Here is a 22,894-nt window from a genome sequence, read left to right on the forward strand (position 1 = left end):
TTGAGAAATTCTTGCTTCGCTGTTCGGTCAGAAAATCGGAGTTCGAACGCCGGTAATGCGTGAGTACGCTAGGGTGCGATGCTGAGCGGCGTACGGGTGTAGATCGCTCTTTTCGTGACCAACTGTTATCATGTGCGGACGTGCTTCGTTTTGCTTTCGCTTTTAATATTGGTGTACGAAGTGTTTTAGCCCCTTATTATGCCTCTGAAGAAAGTCAGTGCAAGCAGCAAAGTTGCTACAGGTGAAAAAAGAAAAGTAGTGCGCACAACTATTGCATTTAAGAAATAATAGCAAAAGATGAAGGTGTGCGTGTCTGATCTCTCCCCACTGTCCACCTGCGCCTTCTGCTGACCACCACAAAGGTAAGAAATCCTATGCATAATTATTTTCTTTATCCTTTTTTTTAATTTTTGCAGTTCATGTTAGCGTAATCTTTCGTTTGGAAGATTACGATAACACGAACGTACGATTAGCCAGAGTTAGCTTCATGTTTACGTTAAACATTCAAGGTAAACATTCAGGGTGTTGGAACGGAGCCCAATATTCAGGGTGTTGGAACGCAGCCCCCTTTCCAATGAACCGCTCACCACTTGTTGTGGAGACCCGGGTGCTAAATGACTTGTAAACGACCTGATTTTTTTATTTTTACACGTTCATGTTAGCGTAATCTTTCGTATGAAAGATAACGCGAACGTACGATTAGCCTGGGTTAGCTTTACGTTTACATTAAACATTCAAAGTAAACATTCAGGGTGTTGGAAAGGATTAAAACGATTTATATTATTTTTAATGGGAAAAAATGATTTCGGTGATCGAACAAATCGGTTTTTGAACAGGGTTCTGGAACGGATTATGGTCGAGAACCGAGGTTCCACCGTACTATGTTACTACCCACTTGGATACATGATTTTTCTACTAATGATAATGGAGATATTGAAAATGTGGCTATGAAAGTCCTTAAAAAGTTAGTAAGTTTGGCCATGAAAAAGGTTTACGAACCCTGTCTAAATCCCCTAATTTAAACTCGATTAAATGGCAATTTTACATTAGTATTTTTGTAGCTGTATTTCTGTAGTATTTCTATAGTTCTATTCTGTGTTCTATCTCTGAGGTCAAAACTGCCTCTGGAAACAATATCGACGTCAAGATCTCTAATAGATGCTAATCTTGGATTTGTTCAGAGCGCTGTTGCATCTCAGCTGCAGTGAGCAGCGCCAGCCACCAGAAGGCGCTGCGTAACACCTAAAAGCACGTTCTAATGATGGGAAGAGTTGATGATGGCATTTTCTTTTATAGAATATTTTTATTCTTCTCTATAATCTACAACTTTGCAACCATGAGCATACAGTTCATGACATTCTTAAATGATAGTTTGTATTGCATCGTTTGTCTTATAAAACATCCAGCTGGAATGAGGCCTTTTTAAAGCACCAGGTTTCGGTGATGGAGCATAAGGACGTCGGCTGACTTTACGATATTTTGAAGTTCTCCAAGCGCTCCAGTAACACTTCTGAGTAGCCCGGTGAGTAGTACCTAAAACAAAAAAAAACGTAAAAGTGTGCTTTAAAGTGACACTGTAATATTTGACCGCTAGGTGTCATTTTTCTGTATGGTGTGGGCTAAAACAAGTGCTTCAAGGCACAATGAAGAATGCAAACTACGGAGACCTAAGTTGACCAAGCGGCACTATTTTTGTTCTTAAATTTCTTCCCAGCTTTTAACAAGGTTTTGGGGTACCCGTAGCAGCAAGATGACAGTCACTTCAGCTTCCTCTAAGCGAAACTCATGTTATGTAGAATAAATGCTAAAATCCTTGACTTACAGTTAAACACAGAAGAAAAATAATGCCAAAATGCATTATGTATTATGTGATTTGTATGTATCAATCTAGTTAAATGTCATACATTTGCAAGAAATTATTTCTATTTCTACAAGGACACCAGTCTATGCTCGTCTCCCTCCAAGGTGGCAGTGAAGTGCTATGGGAAGGGGCATTAGATAATGCACCTTATGGAGCAACCTGGACACATCATCAGTGACTCTCCCAGGGTCATCGGGTGTTCGGGTCTTGGTCGGACACCCTCACCCCGCCAATGGTGATCAATCCCCAAACTTGTGTCCGGGTAATGCACTACGCCACGTCTCCCCCCTCCTTAACCAGAGCCAGCGTTGAGCCTTTTCAGCTGCTCCTAAAATGTGGATAATGGCTCTTCACCAATTCCCAAGACCCTGAGGACATGGTGTAAAGACCTGCCACCAAAGCCCCTGCTGGCAGCGGGCCCTCCACCCATTCCTCTGGCATTCAGACACAAATCTGGCATACTTTGCCCTCTTCTTCCCCTGAGCTTCATCCGTTCAGTCCTCCCAGGGGACTGTCAGCTCATGGAGAACCACCTGCTTGCTGTCTCCAGACATCAGCACCACGTCTGGACGGAGTGTTGTAGCTGTGTTGATGACTGGAAATCACAAATGCTTTCCTATGTCAACCACAGGCTCCCAGTGCCTTGCAGTTGTGAACAGGTTCCCCGGAGTCTACTCGGAGGGTTGAAGTTTCTCTCTTCTTCCCCTGAGCTTCATCCGTTCAGTCCTCCCAGGTGAATGTCAGCTCATGGAGAACCACCTGCTTGCTGTCTCCAGACATCAGCACCACGTCTGGCCGGAGTGTTGTAGCTGTGATGATGACTGGAAATCACAACTGCTTCCTATGTCAAGTAGAAGCAGGCAGTGCCTAGCAGTTGTGAACAGGTCCCCTGTAGTCTTCTTGGAGGGTTGAGGTTTCTACTCCTCAGACAAGGGAAATTGTGCTCTTGGTTTGATGTTGCCGCTTGCTGGTGTCGATGGCAGTGCCACCAATACCTGTCAAGGTCTTGGAGCTACAGCCTAGGATGTGTTCTAATGATCCTCTTTTCTGACAAAGCTAACATCCAGCTGAGTCTATTAGGCTGCAGGTGAACCGGTTGGCAGGGTTCAGGAGGACATCAAACACTGATATAACCAGGAATCTGAAGTGGTGCGAAGACTTTTGTTTGTTTCTTTACCCTGTCTCCGCATCCGTTTTAATATTTTTTTCATGGAGTCGCTTGAGGGTCTGCTACACTTTGTGTCAACACTTACTCAATGCTTATATTCTGTGCTTAAAGGCTTTCTTAAATCCCCTTTTTTTTCAACTTGGAAAAGAACATGTAGTGTTCCTCCCCTCAACACCTCTATGGCAGCCGTCTAGCATGCCATGTCCCAGCTGGTTTAGCCTATGCTAGCTCTCTGTCTTATTTTTGTCAGTTCGCCCCAATTTTGCTGCTCGCCATTTGTTGTACCATTGCTTCACTTACCTGCCACACAACTTCTAAGCATTCTCCGCAAAAACTAACAAAACTTTGCCAAAAATCTCAAATAGTTAACACGTAAACCAATAGGGTGACTAGATTGCTAGGGTGCTGGTGTGCTTCACATGACAACAAATATATATATAATATATATATATATATAATGCAAAAAACATGTACCGTATTTTCCGCACTATACGGCACACCGGGTTATAGGGCGCACCCCCCAAAAAATAGATTTTGGTCCTATATTTTCCATACATAAGGCGCACCGGATTATAAGGCGCTACAATGGGAACGTCGACAAAACAGTCAGATTGTTCAGTCAAACTTATTACCCCCTTAACATTCCGAAAGCTTGCAAAGAAGCAAATACGTGTCTCAGACATGTACGGAAACAGTGTCCGTACGATGTCACCAATCACTCAAATGCATCGTTCCAAATATCATTCGGAAGGTTAAAGTCTTGGGATTCAAGAAATGCCAAACATTTCTTAGTTTCCATTTTATTTTTTGCTGGCAACTGTGTGGACAGCAAAGTAAGAATTTTATTGTGCAGGGAAACGGGGTTCTTTACTGTGTATATGACAATAAACACTTTGAATTGAATTTAGTTTAAAAATAGACTCATCACAGAAACATCAAAATCGTTCTAAAACAAGATACCGGGAAAATATAAACCCGCATAGCTCACCTAAGTTCTCTTGCAGCCATCACGTTCAATAATGATACGTAACCATGGTCTTCTTACAACCGTGAGTGTAGTAAATCCAGGAGAGTAAAATATTTACAAATACAGAATAGTAAAACATGTTTTCTCTATACCGTAGTGCAACCCAACGTGTGATTCACATTCATCTTTTTCGGCCAATTGCAGGCTTTGTTTCGCCCCTTTAGCCTATGCGAGCCTGTAAATGATAAAAAAGGATCCGCCCCCTTTACCTCCGAATAACTTTAGCCAATAGTGACTGATTCAAATGATGATTGACACATTGGTCAGGAAATGAAACGCCGGTATATAAATCCCAGCATACACCGCGGACTACTTCGCCTTCGGGGGAAAATCTAGTCGGCGGCTGCTTGCCTTAGTTGCAAGCCTTTGCGACTTAATATGGATCCATATATAAGGCGCACTGTATTATAAGGCGCATGGTCAGCTTTTGAAAAAAATAAAGGCTTTTAGGTGCGCCTTAAAGTGCGGAAAATACGGTACTTATTTTCTCACATTTTGTCTGTTTTAGAATTTCAGTATGTAAACAATTGTAAACAAAGCACTCTGCCACTGAGAACACCACTGCCCCTAGTGTAGTGGAGGTGCAATTGCACTTTATTCTGGGAAAGTTGAAAAAAATCTCCAAAGTTAAAAGCTCCAGCACCCACCCGTCTTGATGGAGCCCCGCGCCCCACTATTTGAGAACCACTACTCCTATCGTGTGGCCAAATTCTGAATATCGCATACCTGACTATCTCCTCCGGGAAGCAGCTGTTAATGGAATTAATGTGCTCCTGAAGGACGGAACCCGGTTCGGCCTGGATCTCTTGGACTTTCTTCAACCCTCCGCTGGTGACGAATTGACGACGAGCCTGGCTGTCGTGAGGTAAGACCTGGAAAATCGAGGGGAGGCGTAGAATTCAATTTGGGGACGGGCGATCGGCGGATTTGCCGTGGTTTCGAGGAAACTGACCTTGCTGAACTGGCAGACGACGTGTTTGATGATGTTGCTCGGCGCATCGTAGAGGAGGGACTCGAGCGCTGGTAGGGAGGTGCACTTTTGTAGGATCATTTTCAGGGCTTTTTTACTCTAAAACAAAGGATTGTACTGGCTTTAAAGCTAAGGTCCTACTGACTTTTCATATTTGTACTCCACAGCAATCACTCATTCCTCACGAGCGACCCGTTTTCACAACGTCCCGAGATATTGGAAACCACAAAGTAGAAATTGTCATGGTTGCCATGGTGCCCAATTGGCCCGCCCCTGTGGCGCCAGCTGCGGCTCGTTGACAGATTGGCTTTCCGTCTATTTAAGCTCAGTGCTCTCACTCTTCTTTTGTCAGTCAGTCAACGAACAGGGATGGGTAGGGTTACTTTAACTGGATTACTTTCAATTACTTTTGGATTACTCCAATACCAAATATGCTAATAAAAGACAAAAGAAACTAAATATGAATAAAATTGTGACTCACAACACGTGGTAAGCTTTCTCTCCTGGCTTTGATCTCTTTGATCTCCGGCAAAACCAACATAAAATGCGACAAACAAAATGAAAATAAATCCAAACAGCTTGCCAACATCATTTTTGCCGTTTCATGTGTTCTGTTACTCCCCAAGCCTGCACAAAATTTAGTAATTTTATTCGTATTTAGTTTCTTTTGTCTTTTATTAGCATATTTGGTATTGGAGTAGTCCAAAAGTAATTGAAAGTAATCCAGTTAAAGTAACCCTACCCAACCCTGTCAACGAACCTCTGCCCCGCAAGACGTGGGTTTTGACTCAGTCCTGTTTCCTGTTGGTATTTCCTGTCCGGTACTGTTCCCGTTTATTTTTGTCCTTATTATTCTCTTCAGTTTTCGTTCCCGTCTAATTTGTTCTGTTTATTTTCGATATCCTGTTTCATTATCAATCCTGTCTGTCCCGACCTGTCCGGTATCGACCCCATCTGTCCGGAATCAACTCGGACAATTGATATCGATCTCGTCGGCCTCTGACTTCCTATCATTTCACGCCAGACTGCTGCATACCGTGCATGACTCCCCATTTCCCGTAAAATAAAAGGCTTGTGTGAGAAACGTTACGCGTTTGGGTCCTGATCCTGTTCTGGTTCATGACAGAAATATTGATTTGTTTATTTACTAAATGCTCAATTATACATTGAAACCAAAGAACAAACCTAGTTTACAGGCTCTAGCATTTGTTTAACAAATAAAAGTACCATACTTTACAAACAATTCTACATTTAACTTCTATACCGTCAAATTACAATTTTAAAAATAATCTTGCTGTTGTATATCACTACTGTACCTGTAAAGGACAATATTTACTTTACTTCACATGATATTTTGTCTCCATCATGAAGACAACAACAATGTGGCGTAAAAACAACATTCCAAAAAGATCCGCAGAGGAAGCAGCTTAGTATGGGAATTTGATGTTATGCACTTCTGTTAATCATGTGACAAAACATTGTCTTTATAATATTGCATGTTTTGTTTGTCAGTCTCTATTGAAAATTGGATAAATATTAATTTATTCTGTTGATGTCATTGGTTGCTTTGGAAATGGACCAAATTGCATTCACTTGTCAACATTCCCTGAGGATTAAAGGAAACTCCAGCGATCTGACTATCATACAGAAAGAGAAAGTGTAGCATTTTTGATAAATAACGTTCAATGCTGTTCAATTCAGATGTATAACTTGAGGACTTTTTGGTGCGTGAAAGAGTTAAAATATGTTGAATATTTTGTCATTTTTTAACAAAGTACCCTAAAATCTCCTGTTCTTTTTCTGTTTTGTATTTGGCACAGTTATAAGGTCTTGGGAACCGCCTGTGCGGGTTCAAATCCAGCTATCGGACTTACTGTGCGGAGTTTTTATGTTCTCTCCGTGCTTGCGTGGGTTTCCTCCGGGCACTCCGGTTTCCTCCCACATTCCAAAGACATGCATTTCAGGTGGATTGGCCGGTCCAAATTGTCCCTAGGTGTGAATGAGCGAGCTGTCTGTCCCTGTGTGCCCTGCGATTGGCTGGCAACCAGTTCAGGGTGTCCCCTGCCCACTGCCCGATGATTGCTGGGATGGGCTCCAGCACCCCCGCGACCCTACTGAGGATAAGCGGTGCAGCTAATGAGATGAGATGGGTGTCGTAAATGTTTCTAGACGTCACTGCAGGGTTTTGGATTTAGAGCGCATGCATTGTGGGAAAGAGCAGCTTGCTGTTTTCCCTGGTGCCAACACCAAAAAAAGAAAAATTTAAAAAAAAAGTGACGCACTGTTTTTAAAGCCAAGGTATTTAAAATGTAGCAAAAAAGAAGCAGCTTGTCGTCTGGAATATACAGTGACTTGTTCATAACCAGGGTTGGGTAGGGTTACTTTAACTGGATTACTTTCAATTACTTTTGGATTACTCCAATACCAAATATGCTAATAAAAGACAAAAGAAACTAAATATGAATACAATTACTCAATTGTGTGCAGGCTTGGGGAGTAACGGAATACATGGAACGGCAAAAATGATGTTGGCAAGCTGCTTGGATTTATTTTCATTTTGTTTCTGTCGCATTCTATGTTAATTTTGCCGGAGATCAAAGAGATCAAAGCCAGGAGAGAAAGCTTACCACATGTTGTGAGTCATCATTTTATTCATATTTAGTTTCTTTTGTCTTTTATTAGCCTATTTGGTATTGGAGTAATCCAAAAGTAATTGAAAGTAATCCAGTTAAAGTAACCCTACCCAACCCTGTTCATAACTAAGGACAACTGCGGGATACAATAACAGTGAATGGGTTTACCAGAAAACACATACTTTAGTCTGCAAGTCTTCCGAGCTGTTGGCGTCCATGTAGAGTTGCAGCAACGTTGGCAGCAGGTTAGCGTTGGCAACGGCTTTGGCGTGCACGGGGGTGTGATGTCCGATTTGGCCGATGCACCAGGCTGTCACAGCCTTGATGTGATGCTGAGTTTCCTCCGATAGACACAAATCCAGCTGGTGTAACCCCTGTAGGGATGGCAAGACATAAATATTTGGACTCTTTAAAACTGCATCTGGAAGCATGCCTTTGGTGACTCCATTAGTATTGGATGTGGTTCAGTCAGAGGTGGGTAGTAACGGAGTACATTTACTTTGTTACATTTTCTTGAGTAAGTCTTTGAAAGTTTTGTACTTCTAGGAGTGTTTTTAAATCCCTATACTTGAGTAAATTTGTCAAGCAAATTTTGAGAGCCAGAACTGGAATAGTAGTGGAACTGAGCAAGCGTGTGGATCAGAGTACTCGGTTGGTATGGACACATGGAGAGGATGGATGAGGAGCGAATGTTGAAGAGGATCTATAGAGCAGTAGTAAATGGAAGAAGACCAAGGGGAAGGCCGCGATTGACGTGGATGGATGGTGTTATGAGTGCACTGCAGGAAAGAGGGCTAAAAATAGTGGAAGCTAGATTTCTTGTTGGTGATAGGAATGAGTGGAGAGGTGTTGTGAAAGGATAGTGGAATGTTTGGCTGCGTTCTAAGGGAGGGGCAGGGCACCTGTATGATGCGGCAGGGGTAAACCAGTGAAAGCTGTCGGTCACCCCTCTCGAAGGATATGACCAGGGTAGATAGATAGATAGATAGAATAAAAATCAGAAGCCTGTAAAATGACAACAGCTCGGACACATACAGAGCCATATGACTGATCTTAAGCTCTCCCATCCCTTGTGCACATGACAGAGTGAAAGAGAGGAGACAAAGTGTTGCAACTACTACATTAAAAAAAAATCATTATACACGAAGACACTACCGTAAAATTCAGACTATAAGCCGCGACTTTTTTCCTAAGCTATTCAACCTGAGGCTTATACAACAATGTGGCCAATTGGTGCATTTTTTTCTACCAAAAAAACTACTTTTATTCCACTACAGAGTGAAAGAGAGGAGACAAAGTGTTGATACTACTACATAAAAAAATCATTATACACAAAGACACTACCGTAAAATTCAGACTAAGCCGCGACTTTTTTCCTAAGCTATTCAACCTGAGGCTTATACAACAATGTGGCCAATTGGTGCATTTTTTTCTACCAAAAAAACTGTACTTTTACTCTACTATATTGGGCAAAATTAAAGTCATTACTTCGTTACTTAAAAAAGTCTTCTCCACCTGACTACGTGTCTATGTCTGTCTCCGCTAAGGCTCTACCTTGTTTAACCAATCGAACATAGCAGCCTTGTCACATGACCATATTCAACAACAGCGGGGGGAATTGGTTTACGGGTGAAAAAGATAGAAAATGTCGCTTAGCAATACCGAAGAGGAGAAGAGGCGCACCCCTGGCCTCACATAAGGTCAAGTCAAGTCATTTTTATTTGTATAGCCCTTAATCACAGAGTCTCAAAGGGCTTCACAGGTTATTACACAGACTATTATTTCAGACTATTATTACACCATCCCCTGATCTGGAACCTACATGAGGGCAAGGAAAAACTTAATAACCTCAACATGAGGAAAATTAAAAGCATGTTCTCCTTAGAAAGGGTGTTACAATAAAATTTTCAAAGGATATTTAAAAGTGGTGTATAATTTGACCAATACGTCATTGTACAGTGTAGTACAACCGAAAACGAATGCTGGAAAGCACAAAAAAATACAAACTACGAAGACTCAGTGACCAAAACGCACAATTTTACTTTTTTTTATTTTTTTATTTTTTGCCCAAGTTTTTTGAGGTTTTAGGGTACCTGTAGCAGCAAAATGGCAGACAATTATGTCTAGGTAAGGCTTGTGTTATGTAAAATAAACACTAATTTCTCAACCTACAGGTATTTTAAAAATGCATGTTTATATGAAACCATGTATTTTTGCTTATTATTTGAATGAATATTGGGTTTTTTTTCAATCAAAAAAGCATTTTTTACTTTGGCACTGTGTGTCTTATTTAGTGCTTCTCGTGATGAAAAATATATTGATTTAAATTATAAGCAAAAACACATGAAATGTCATATAAACATGCATTTTTTTTAATACTCACAGATAGAGAAATGTACATTTATTTCACATGAAATAAGCCTCACCTGGAAGGAACTGACCTCTTGCCATCACCATTTGCTGCTACAGGTACCTGAAAAAAATGGAAGAAAACTGAGGTAGTTTGGTCACTTTGTATTCTTCCTTGTGCTTTTTAGCACTCGTTTTAGGTTGCGCTGACAAATGAGTGTCAAAGAATACACACTGTCCATCCGTTGCAGCTTGGTCATCCTGGAAGGGGGATGACCTCGTGCGGTCCCTTCTTAAAGTTTATTCATTTTCCTCATGCTGAGGTTTTTGGGTTTTCCCTTGCCCTCGTGTAAGTTTTAGATCAGGGGATGGTGTGTTATTAGCAGGGTTGGGTAGGGTTACTTTAACTGGATTACTTTTGGATTACTCCAATACCAAATATGCTAATAAAAGACAAAAGAAACTAAATATGAAAACAATTACTAAATTTTGTGCAGGCTTGGGGAGTAACAGAATACATGGAACGGCAAAAATGATGTTGGCAAGCTGTTTGGATTTATTTTCATTTTGTTTCTGTCGCATTTTATGTTAGTTTTGCCGGAGATCAAAGAGATCAAAGGCAGGAGAGAAAGCTTACCACGTGTTGTGAGTCATAATTGTATTCATATTTAGTTTATTTTGTCTTTTATTAGCTTATTTGGTATTGGAGTAATCCAAAAGTAATTGAAAGTAATCCAGTTAAAGTAATCCTACCCAACCCTGGGTGTTTAGCACCTTTTTTAAGGGTAACATGCTTTTGAGGTGATGCCAGGAGTGCTCCTCTTCCGTGTTATCATAGTCTGTATTGCTAAGCGACATTTTCAATCTGGTAGAGCCTGGCGGAGTTCTGCGATAAAATAAATGCGCCTTAGCGGAGACAGACAGACACCTACTTACGTGGAGGGGATCTATTAAGAAACAAAGTAACAACTTCAATGTTGCCTAATGTAGCCAAGTAAAAGTACTATTTTTTTCACAAATTTACTTAAATAAAAGTATAGGGATTTAATAATACTAGAAACACAAAATTTATCAAAACTTTTTCAAGTAAATGTATGGAGTAAATGTACTATGTTACTACCCACTTGGATACATGATTTTTCTACTAATGATAATGGAGATATTGAAAATTTGGCTATGAAAGTCCTTAAAATGTTAGTAAGTTTGACCCTGATTATTAGTCTGTAGTTTGCAATAGTATGTGGTCTGTGCAGCCCTTTGATACTCCTTGTGATTAAGGGCTATACAAATAAACATGACTTGACTTTAAGGCTATGTTAGCGAGACATAGTAACTGTGCATTGTGAAAATTGTCCTGGGCAACTCGGTCCGGGGCTACAGCCACACCTACTTGTGATAGAATTACTGCCATGGCCAAGTTCTCACTGTGTGCTGCCACATATCCCAGCATCATGATCCCTGGCAACCGAAGACTACCGCGGCATTCGCCAAGGTAGGTGATGACTTCAGACGTCCCGCCACAATTCACGATCACCTGAGACAGCTGCCGAAACGGTGACACGTTTTATTCATTTTATGAAAAGTTTTACTGTATATAGATGTTGAATCATTACAGTAATCCTTTGCTGTATCGTGTATTACTTTTCGCGGTTTCGCTACCTCCAGGGTTGGGTAGGGTTACTTTAACTGGATTACTTTCAATTACTTTTGGATTACTCCAATACCAAATATGCTAATAAAAGACAAAAGAAACTAAATATGAATAGAATTACAATTTTTTTTGCAGGCTTGGGGAGTAACGGAATGCATGGAATGGCAAAATTGATGTTGGCAAGCTGTTTGGATTTATTTTCATTTTGTTTCTGTCGCATTTTATGTTAGTTTTGCCGGAATCAAAGAGATCAAAGCCAGGAGAGAAAGCTTACCACGTGTTGTGAGTCATCATTTTATTCATATTTAGTTTCTTTTGTCTTTTATTCGCATATTTGGTATCGGAGTCATCCAAAGGTATTTGAAAGTAATCAAGTTAAAGTAACCCTACCCAACCCGGGTCGTGATTTACTTTGTCATAAATACTTTATTAAGCCACAATCAAACTCATTTTTAAAATCTATTTTTTTTTATACGCACACTTGTTTGTGTTTTTAATGCGGGCGCCTGAGATTCGCATTTAAAAGGTCAGTGGGCCGGAGCGGTCGCATCCAATAATCCACTGCGCCATATGAGCCGCCAAAAAATAATTCGAACCAAGGAGAGTGCGCCCTTTAAAACAGTGCGTCAAATGGGTGCGCCATATGCTTCATCTTGTTTCTTTTTTTCTTTTCTCCGCTCCAGATTCTTGTTGCCGTTTCGAGGCCATGTTTGGACAAGTGTTCACCAAATTATGAATGAGGCATACTATCGCCAGACATTTTCGGAACACAATTCCCGCCAAAAACAAGGGATTACTGTATAAATATATATGTAAACATAAATGTATACCATATCCTACCTCAGGCGTGTGTTTGACCACCTCTCTCATAAGAATGGTGACATTATTTTTAACGCATTCGTCCGGATCCCGAAGGCACATCATGGCCGCCGGGAAGACGTCGGCCTCGATCACCATCTCGGCCAGGCACACCGAGTGTTTGCTGATCTGACCCAGAGCCGAGAAAACTTGCCGCTACGCAAGCAGATATGTCACCGTTTCAACCATCGGCTCGTTGATTTTCAAGAATTTGGGGCGCTTACTCGAAGTTTGGTGTCTGGGTTGAGGATCATCTGTGCCAGGTGAGCAATGGCGCCAGCTTCCACCACGATTTGCGCCAGTTCAGGCGTGTGCTTGGCGATGTCGCTGAGCACGGAGGCCGCGGTGCGTTTGAGAGCAATCTCGGGTTCTAAGAGGCACAAAACCAGCATGGGAACCGCACCCGCATCCACGATGGACTGCGACAAAGCTGGAGGGGAAAATAGAATATGCATTTTATATCCGAACATACGAGTTGCTCGAGTTACAGCGGATGCTTACTGTGAATTTCGGACTACAAACCGCACTTGATTCAAAGGAAGAAACTAACGCGGAGAGACCGCCGGGACTGTCTCATACGTATTCAAAGAGAATGCGAGAATCGATGACGTCAGAGGGATATTTCATTTATTGAAGCAACAATCTCAAAAGCAAAAAGCAGAGATCTCAAAGTCTCTCCAGATATGAGTGGCTCTTGATCTTAAGCTCTCCCATCCCTTGCGCAGATGACAGAGAGAAAGGAGACAAAGTGTTGCTACTACTATATAAAAAAATCATTATACACTTAGACACTACTGTAAAATTTGGACTATAAGCCGTGACTTTTTTCCTACACTTTTCAACCTGAGGCTTATACAATGATGTGGCCGAATGGTGCATTTTTTCTAAGAACTGCCAGGGGTTGCCTTAGCAATAAAGGTAAGAGTAAGACACGTGGAATATATGTGTTGAGGAAGACGCTGGTTTAATGAAACTAATCATGCTTTGTGCATGATTAAAACTAGGATGAACAGACCCTCATCAAGGTGAAAATTGTACTGGGAATAATTTTAAGAGTCTGTTTGTTTGTAAATGGAAATAATGTGATGAAACGAAAGGATTACAATAAGCAATGTCCAATGAAGCGGAAATGTTTAAGGAGGATTTCTATTCATCTGTCGGCATTATTATTTTACACGGTTTGATTCCATGGATTGTCAATGACGCCATTTTCGCGTACATTCAAAGAAGTTGAAGACGGCCAAGGGACGTAATGGTGAGCGACGCAGGTTTTACAGTTTTTGGGTATGTTGTTTCAGACTGATCCTGATTTTTCTCTAATGAGTATTATTAAATGGTCATCATATCTTGAATTCCAAGAGTTTAAGCTTTCCAATAATATGTGGCATGACGTATTTCAGTGACTGGTGATATCGCACAAACACGTATTTGCTTTTTAAAAGTCAGACGTTAGAGGGTTAGGGTAACATATACCATTAAAACTCTTTCTGTGTACCGTCTTTCTTTGTAAATATCTTATGTTTAAATGTGGACACATGCGGCTTACAGTCAGGTGCTCCTTGTGTATGTACAAAAGTAGTTTTTCCTTTCAAAATGTACTAGGTGCGGCTTATAATCAGGTGCGGCTTATAGTCCAAATTTTACGGCAGTTACTAAACAGGGGGCAAGTCATAATAATCGGGCTGACAATCATTGGACTGATAACAGCCCAATTTGACCTCACAGTTTTCGGCTCGATAGAAAAACATACAAAATAATTATCCACCTGCTGCTACACTTAAATATTCAATAAGCAGACACTACAGTTCAGAAAGATTCCAAGCATTTATGAATAATGATGATGTATGTTACTTTTCTCACCCTAATAAGAAAAATATAAGAAACGGACGTGAAGGAGTTAATTTTTGTGGCTGTAGCTTCAAATCCAGTGCGGCTTATACAAAAACGAAGTTGAGTTCTTCCTTAAATTTGCGCATGCAGCTTTTAATCAAGTGCGCTCTGTAATCCTGGAATTTACAGTATTGAAAATATGCAGAAATGATAAAAAAATATTCAAAAATGGCGAAAAATAGAGAGGTCTTCTTCACATGACAGTAACGATTAGAGGTAAGATCAGCCTTAAAAATCTAGCCCAACATGGCCCGTGAGCATTAAAGCCCGAGCCCGAAAAATTAACTTGATCTGAGGGGCCGAGCCCTTAGCAGACCTGAATATTCGTATTTTATTTGTTAGAAGGAGGGAAGAGAGGTGTGTTTTTGGCCTAATCAACAACCCCCCATTCCACCACCAACGCCTAAGCTAACAAAACTTAAATGGGATCAAGATAAACATATCTCCTATCTCTCACCATCGTTATGCCGTGCAATGAATCCCAAAGCCAAGGCGGCGGCTTCCTTCACGCCGGGGTCGAAATCTTCCAGGCAGAGAACGAGCGCGTCCACTCCCCCGCTCGCCACGACCGCCTGAGCCAGTTCCGGCGAATGTTTGGAAACGGCGCGAAGAACAAAAGCTGCCGCTTTCTTATACAACCTCTGCATGGAAAGAGACCGAGATGTGTTATTCTTCTTTATACCTGCAGGAAATCATTTGACTTATTAACAACCAATGTTTCCTCTAATTTTCCTTACGGGTCTGAGCGTTCACACAAAGTCGGTGAGCAACGCTTGAAACAACAGTGAGCAACCATAATCCCAAGTGTGGCAAGATAAGAAACTATCAAACATGTCCAATACTTGACTTTAAGTTACATTTTGCTGAGTTTCCGGCAATGCAAAAGTATTTTTCTCTTTTGAATGAATTGACTCATGTACTATTGCAAAGGTTGTACGGCCTACAAACGTCGTTTGTTCTTACAATTCTTTCACAAGATATCCATTTTTTATTTCCTGGTATATTTTGTCACATAATATTAACATTTTTGGGGGCTTATTTAGTCGGTTGAAAGATACAGAACTTTACTTAATCACATTTTTAAGTGGAAGTATATGTTGGCAACAAGATTCACTTGATAAAATTGGAATTTATTTGAGATGCAACACAAACTTTTTCTTATTTTTTCTGCGTTTTTTTTCTACTTTTTTTTAAATTCCTTTAAAAAAAATCTCATTGTGTTTATTTTTCCGAGCTGTTACTTTTTTCTTTTTGTTTTCTATTTACTTTTTTCCTACATTTCTTTCTTTTCTTTTTTTCTGGCTTTTTTCTAAATTTTTCCTTCTTTTTTCTCTTCCTTTTGTTTCTTTTTTTTCTCAGCTTTTCACTACTTTTTCATTTTGGTATTTTTTTCTTTTGTGTTCTATTCCCCCCTTCCTTTAAGTCATTTTGCGCATAAGTTTACATAATATTTGGTCATGTTGGGATTAAAGAAGCAAAAACAACCCGAAGAGCCGTTTAGGATCCGAAAGAGCCGGTTCGTTTTAGTGAGCCGAGCCGAAGAAGCCGGTTCTCGACAAACTCTACTAACTTTACTCTACTTCGTTCTACTTCGACTCAACTTCAAAATACCGCATTTAGGACACAACGTCAGGGGAACACGTGTATGCACTGTAACTTTGACTGAAGTCGCTTCTTAATTAGTAATTTTGAGCCCTCATTTTTGTGCGCTGGCTAGATTTTCTTGTGCGCCGAGAATGTGCGAGCAGTGCGCGATTGCGCACGCGCGCAGCTCAGAGGGAACACTGATCCCAGCCCATTAAAAAAGAGCAGACACAAATAAAATAAAACATGGATGGTGGACCAACAAGATTGGAGAGGTGATAGGACGATCAAGAGGGTAATTAGCAGTACCCTCTGGTGGGGCTCTCACTAACTGCCCTATATTCACATGTTGGGTCTACATAGGAAGGAAATCAAAGAGTTTTTGGTGACGCACTCACATTCTGTATGGTAAGCGATCGAATAAGTTGGGGCAAGATGTCTTCCTTCACCAAATTGTCAGCCAGGTCAGCGTTGTGGACCGCCAGGCGGCCCAGAGCTAAGGCGGCCTTCTGCTGGATCCCAGGGACTACGTCCAGCATCAGGGGCCTCAGCATCGACATGACACCTGAAAAAGCGGGGCCACGTCGAGCGGTTCTTGTATACAGGTCATTGTACTCGTGTCTTACCTGCTTTTTGGAGGATTTCGATGTTTTGCGGTCGGTCCGCCAAATCCGCAACTGTTTGCACGAACTGCATCCTGGATTTATTGTACTGCTCGAAAACTACGAGGCACACAAAACACCATACTTTTATTTTATGTATTTTTGTATTTTTTGATTACAGTGGAACATCGGTTTTCGAACGAGTCCGACCAAAAATTTCGAGAAATTCTTGCTTCGCTGTTCGGTCAAAAAATCGGAGTTCGAACGCCGATAATGCGTGAGTGCGTACGCTAGGATGCGATGTTGAGCGGCGTACGGGTGTAGATCGCTCTTTTTGTGACCAACTTTCGCTTTTAATATAGGTGTACGAAGTGTTTTAGCCCCTAATTATGCCTCCGAAGAAAGTCAGTGCAAGCAGCAAATTGCTACAGGTGAAAAAAGAAAATTAGTGCGTACAACTATTGCATTTAAGAAAGAAATAATAGCAAAATATGAAGGAGGTGTGCAAGTGTCTGATCTTGCCTGCGCCTTCTGCTGACCACCACAAAAGGTAAGAAATCCTATTCATAATTCTTTTCTTTATTCTTTTTTTTTATTTTTACACATTCATATTAGCGTAATCTTTCGTACGGAAGATTACGATAACGCGAACGTGCGATTAGCCTGGGTTAGCTTTAAGTTTACGTTAAACATTCAAGGTAAACATTCAGGGTGTTGGAACGGATTAAAACGATTTACATTATTTTTCATGGGAAAAATTATTTCGGTGATCGAACAAATCTGTTTTCGAACAGGGTTCTGGAACGGATTATGGTCGAGAACCGAGGTTCCACTGTATTTCAAAACGTGTATGCCATATTACAATTTTTTGCACATTTTTGTTTATGTAACAATCTGTCCAATTTCTGTCTTCTTATGTCCATATCTATTTCTTTTGTAAGCCAGTCGGATCGGGCATTTTCTAGTTGCATTACTTCCACATTTTTTTCTCTCTTTGGAGCCTCTATGTGCTGTTCTCTCCAGGGAGTAGTACACAATATTGTCAGAGATCTTCAGGTTGTTGGCAACCTCTCGCATGGAATCATTTTAATTTCTTGGAACAAGAACAGACTGTCGAGTTTCAGGCGAAAGTTACCTTTTTCTGGCCATTCCGATGGTTTAATCACACCCTGCAAATGCGATGCTCCAGAGACTTGACGAAATCAAAGGTGAGTTTTATCGCTCCTCCAACCAGCTAAACAGTTTTAAGTTATGCAAACATCACTGCACAAAGGTTTATTATCTTTCATTACCCTCTTCACGCAATTAGCACACAAAATGTACTAATAGAACACTGTAGTGCTGGTTCCTTGAAAATAGCTTCTACAGACCTATATAGATATTGCATTAAAACATTTGAGGCTATAAGTCGTTTAGCACATTTAAAATGTATATGGTGTGTTTCTTGTTTGTGTCTTGTGTTTTTCGTTGAAATAAAACGATACTTTTTTTAAAAATAAGAACAGTTCTCTTACTTTTTAAGCGGTACTGTATGTTATATTGTATTCTAGTCAGGGTTGGGTAGGGTTACTTTAACTGGATTACTTTCAATTACTTTTGGATTACTCCAATACCAAATATGCTAATAAAAGACAAAAGAAACTAAATATGAATAAAATGACGACATTTTGTGCAGGCTTGGGGAGTTGCGGAATACATGGAACGGCAAAAATGATGTTGGCAAGCTGTTTGGATTTATTTTCATTTTGTTTCTGTCGCATTTTATGTTAGTTTTGCCAGGAGAGAAAAGCTTACCACGTGTTGTGAGTCATCATTTTATTCATATTTAGTTTATTTTGTCTTTTATTAGCATATTTGGTATTGGAGTAATCCAAAAGTAATTGAAAGTAATCCAGTTAAAGTAACCCTACCCAACCCTGGTTATATTGTATTCTAGTCTATGTAGTCTGTCTTGCTGTGAGTAAATAGGTGCTACCTTATGTCTGTAAGGTATATTCTTGTTTAAAAAGGGGGAATTGCAATCATCAAAAAGTATACAAACACAAATCCACAAAAACTCACCTTGAACAATCTGCCTTTGAGTCATGGTGCCGGCCTTCAAATGGGATGAATCCAAATTTAAGATTTAAATCTGTGGAAAATGGAAATACCAGTGACGTCATTCAGCGTCTCTGTGTCGTCGCTTTTCATTTTATTTCTCAAAATTTTGTTCCTGATCTGAAAAAAAGTGACGAGGGCGACGCCCAAGCGCAAGAGGATCTTCGCGTCAGCGCATCGCGCATTTTATGACAAAGAGAGAGCGTCAAGGCAACGAAAGTGTACATTCAAATTATGCGTGTTTGTTTACTCTTTCTCGTTCTTAACGCTTAAAACCAAAACAAGGAGAGTTTAAAAAAAACTGCCATCAGATCCGACTAAAAACTCACCGATAAATCCTCTTTAATTGCACTTCGACTTGGAGGTGAGTCTGTAAACGGAGGAGAAAGTGGTTGTTGTTCACTGTCGCCATGACGACAATCAAGATCGTCTATTCAGATAAAAGTTGTTGCATTTGCTGCGGTCAAAGTGCGAGTTTTCCTAAAGTTTTTTTTTAAATTTACTTTAATTATTATTTTAAGGTCCGACAAAAAGGACAAGCAAGCACCTTATAAGATTTGAAGACTCGTTCTTCCCGAGTGACGTGAGATTAAGCATATTTTCGCCATGTCACGTGATCATACAAAAAACTCGTTAGCTAGTTCCGGCTGGAGTAACAAAAACAAACACTGGATTAGCTTTGATCAAATAAATCTTTTTTTTATTTAATTAGTCGTGATGGCTTCCACAACAATCCACTGCCACTAGTGCTGTAAATGTGCTAACTGCTTCTTGCCTACAAATTATTCTAACAGCTACTTTGCTAACAGTTAACACATGTCTTTTTATCTATCTATCTATCTATCTCTATCTGTGTTTATCAATCAATCTATCTCTATCTGTGTTTATCAATCCATCTATCTATCTATCTATCTCTCTGTTTATCAATCTAACTATCGCTCTGTGTTTATCAATCCATCTATGTCTATCTGTGTTAATCAATCCATCTATCTATCTAACTATCTATCTATCTCTCTGTGTTTATCCATCTATCTATCTCTCTGTGTTTATCAATCTATCTATCTATCTCTATATGTGTTTATCAATCTATCCATCTATCTATCTCTATATGTGTTTATCTCTATCTGTGTTTATCAATCCATCTATCTATCTCTATCTATCTATCCTACCTTTTCATTTATCCATCTCTATCTGTGTTTATCAATCAATCAATCTATCTATCTCTATCTGTGTTTACCAATCAACCTCTATCTATCTCTATCTGTGTTTATCTATCTGTCTATCTATCTCTCTATCTGTGTTTATCTATATATATCTCTATCTTTGTTTATCAATCCATCTATCTCTATCTGTGTTAATCAATCTATCCATCTATCTACCTATCCATCTATCTAGCCTACTAGTTTTTCATCTATCTATCTCTATCTGTGTTTATCAATCAATCAATCTATGTATCTATCTCTATCTGTGTTTATCAATCAATCATACTATCTATGTATCTATCTCTATCTGTGTTTATCAATCTATTCATCTATCATCCATTTATCTATATCTGTGTTTATTTATCTATCTATCTAATGTATTTTAAAGGCCACTGTTTATAAACGGACACACGAGCGCCCTCTACCGACATCAATAAAACTGCAGGCAATCGACGGTAGAATGCCGGCCAAAGAGCAACTGTCACCGAGCGAATCACGTGCTCATCGACCCACGGTAGTTTTATCGTTTTTTGTTTGTTTGTTTGTTTTGACGAAACTCAACCGATGAATGTCGTGTTTTTCTTTATCGTTTTAGAGCCAACTCCCTAAAGAAGACCACAGAAAGGAAAAACTGGACCTGAGGAGAAAACCTTACGTCGACGACGTCTTGCTGCTCCTCAATTTATGGCTTTGAATCCAATTTCACTCGTTTATTCGTTACTCAAAGTGAGTTCTCTTCAGTGGTTGGTTTTACAACGCAAGTGAACACGCCAAAAAGAAGATGGAATTTATGATTGAATTGACTTTATTCTGTTATAAATATTCACTTTTTGTAAACAGTGAGCTTTGTGAAATAGGCAGCCCACGGGCCGGATGAGGCCCGCTAAGAGTTTTAATCCGGCCCACGAGACGACACTGTGAGAAGCGCAAAAAAAGAGATGCAGTTTGAAATTTGTCCACTTGATGTCACCCAAGCCAGGTGCCATTCGCAAATGAAATGTAGTATTTCTTTCTATCCCTTTATTTATTTTTTCTCTTTTTCTCCCTTACACTTTCTCTGTCTATTTTTCAATCTTTCTTCCCCTCTTTCTTTATGTTCTCTCATTTTCTCGCTGATCTCTCTTTTTTCTTTCTTTCTAACCCTCTTTCTCTTCCTTTTTTTCTATTACTCTGTATCCATCTTGCAATTTCCTTCTCTCTTCCTTTTCTTTCTCTTTCTCATGCTCACTTTTTTTCTGTCTCTGTATCACTCTGTCTTTTTTCTTTTTGTCATTCTTTTGATTTTTCTCTTTCGATTTATTTTTTCTCTGTCTACTTTTCTATCCTTCTTCCCCTCTTTCTTTTTGTTCTCTCATTTTCTCGCTCTATCTCTCTTTCTTTCTTTTTTCCTTTCTTTCTAACCCTCTTTCTCTTCCTTTTTTCTTTTACTCTCTATCCATCTTGCAATTTCCTTCTCTTTTCCTCACTCCTTTTCTTTCTCTCTCTTTCTCATGCTCACTTTTTTCTGTCTCTGTATCACTCTGTCTTTTTTCTTTTTGTCCTTCTTTTGATTTTTCCCTCTTTTGATTTATTTTTTCTCTGTCTACTTTTCAATCTTTCTTCCCTTCTTTCTTTTTCTCTATCATTTTCTCGCTCTATCTCTCTTTCTTTTTTCCTTTCTAACCCTCTTTCTCTTCCTTTTTTCTATTACTCTATCCATCTTGCAATTTCCTTCTCTTTTCCTCACTCCTTTTCTTTCTCTCTTTCTCATGCTCACTTTTTCTGTCTCTGTATCACTCTCTTTTTTCTTTTTGTCATTCTTTTGATTTTTCTCTCTTTCAATTTATTTTTTTCTTTTTCTGTACCTTTCTTTCACTTTCTCATTTGTTCTCCCTTTTCTTTATTGTGCTCTCTATTTCTCTCACTTTTTCTCCCTTTATCCATTCTCTCTCTCTCTCACACACACACATGCACACACTCTGTTTCCCTTGTTCTCTCTTTTTATCTCTGTCTTTCTTTCTCTTTCTTTCTCTCACTCTTTCTCCCTTTCTCTTTCTTTCTCTCGTTCTTTCTCACGAACCTACCAATAATGTATTTGATTTGCAAAAGGAAAACTAGATTGTGTACAATATGCCTCCTGGTTTGAAAATGCTACTTAGATAGTTTGTATTGACATTGTGTATTTTTAGCACCTCCTAGTGCTAAAATATAGCGCTCATTCATTGAAAAATAAATAATCAATTTGAGAAAAACACTAAAAAATACTTGAATTATCATATAAGCATGGTATGTCGAGAAATTTGTATTAATTTTACCTAACATGAGCCTCACCTAGAGGGAACTGACATAATTGTCTGCCATCTTGCTGCTACGAGTGAAACGAAACTTTGTAAAAAGCCTGGGCAAAAAAAATACATAAGAAAAGAAAAATGGTGCGGTTTGGTCACTTGGAGTTTTTGTAGTTTGTATTCTTCCTTATGCTGTTTATCACTCCTTTTTGGTTGCACTACGCAATGCAGTGATATTTAAAAGTCAAATATCACACGTCTCTTCAAGCCAGTGTTTTGAATCAGTGTTATCTTTGTAAATAAAACATGATATTGTTCAATATGTTTGCTTTCCTTTAGTAGTAAACTGTAACATTCTTCCACACCAGTAGGTGGCAGCAGATGATTATTTTTACATATGACGGAATAAATTTAGCGAGACGAGTACTGTGTGGCTGCAGAGGCGAGCTATCTCCTTGGACTCTTTCATTTGAACAGTCATCGATCATTTCCTGTGCGCTACCAGGGTTGGGTAGGGTTACTTTAACTTGATTACTTTCAATTACTTTTGGATTACTCCAATGCCAAATATGCTAATAAAAGACAAAAGAAACTAAAAATGAATAAAATGACTACATTTTGTGCAGGCTTGGGGAGTGACGGAATACATGGAACGGCAAAAATGATGTTGGCAAGCTGTTTGGATTTATTTTCATTTTGTTTCTGTTAGTTTTGCCGGAGATCAAAGAGATCAAA

General features: G+C 39.6%; 1 protein-coding gene and 1 long non-coding RNA gene across 2 annotated transcripts; one reads left to right on the top strand and one right to left on the bottom strand.

The window, feature by feature from the left end:
- Nucleotides 1-1,278: 1,278 nt before the first annotated feature.
- spag6 (sperm associated antigen 6) lies at nt 1,279-18,820 on the bottom strand. The gene is made up of 11 exons (XM_088322647.1): nt 18,655-18,820; nt 16,618-16,713; nt 16,390-16,556; nt 14,865-15,048; nt 12,742-12,947; nt 12,500-12,673; nt 11,399-11,551; nt 7,842-8,033; nt 5,009-5,125; nt 4,783-4,928; nt 1,279-1,533 (listed from the first exon to the last, which is right to left on the bottom strand). Exons 1-11 carry the CDS (start codon nt 18,677-18,679, stop codon nt 1,470-1,472), a joined length of 1,524 nt encoding a protein of 507 aa, XP_088178773.1. The 5' UTR covers nt 18,680-18,820; the 3' UTR covers nt 1,279-1,469.
- A 49-nt stretch (nt 18,821-18,869) lies between these two features.
- Nucleotides 18,870-21,024, top strand: LOC148348651 (uncharacterized). Its single transcript, XR_015847694.1, has 3 exons — nt 18,870-19,054; nt 20,281-20,406; nt 20,488-21,024. It is a non-coding gene; the product is annotated as an uncharacterized LOC148348651 (long non-coding RNA).
- The last annotated feature ends 1,870 nt before the right edge of the window (nt 21,025-22,894 follow it).

The sequence above is a fragment of the Urocampus carinirostris genome, chromosome 18 (assembly GCF_059441175.1).
Source record: "Urocampus carinirostris isolate Australia breed hairy pipefish chromosome 18, RoL_Ucar_1.0, whole genome shotgun sequence".
NCBI classification, from domain to species: Eukaryota; Metazoa; Chordata; class Actinopteri; order Syngnathiformes; family Syngnathidae; genus Urocampus; species Urocampus carinirostris.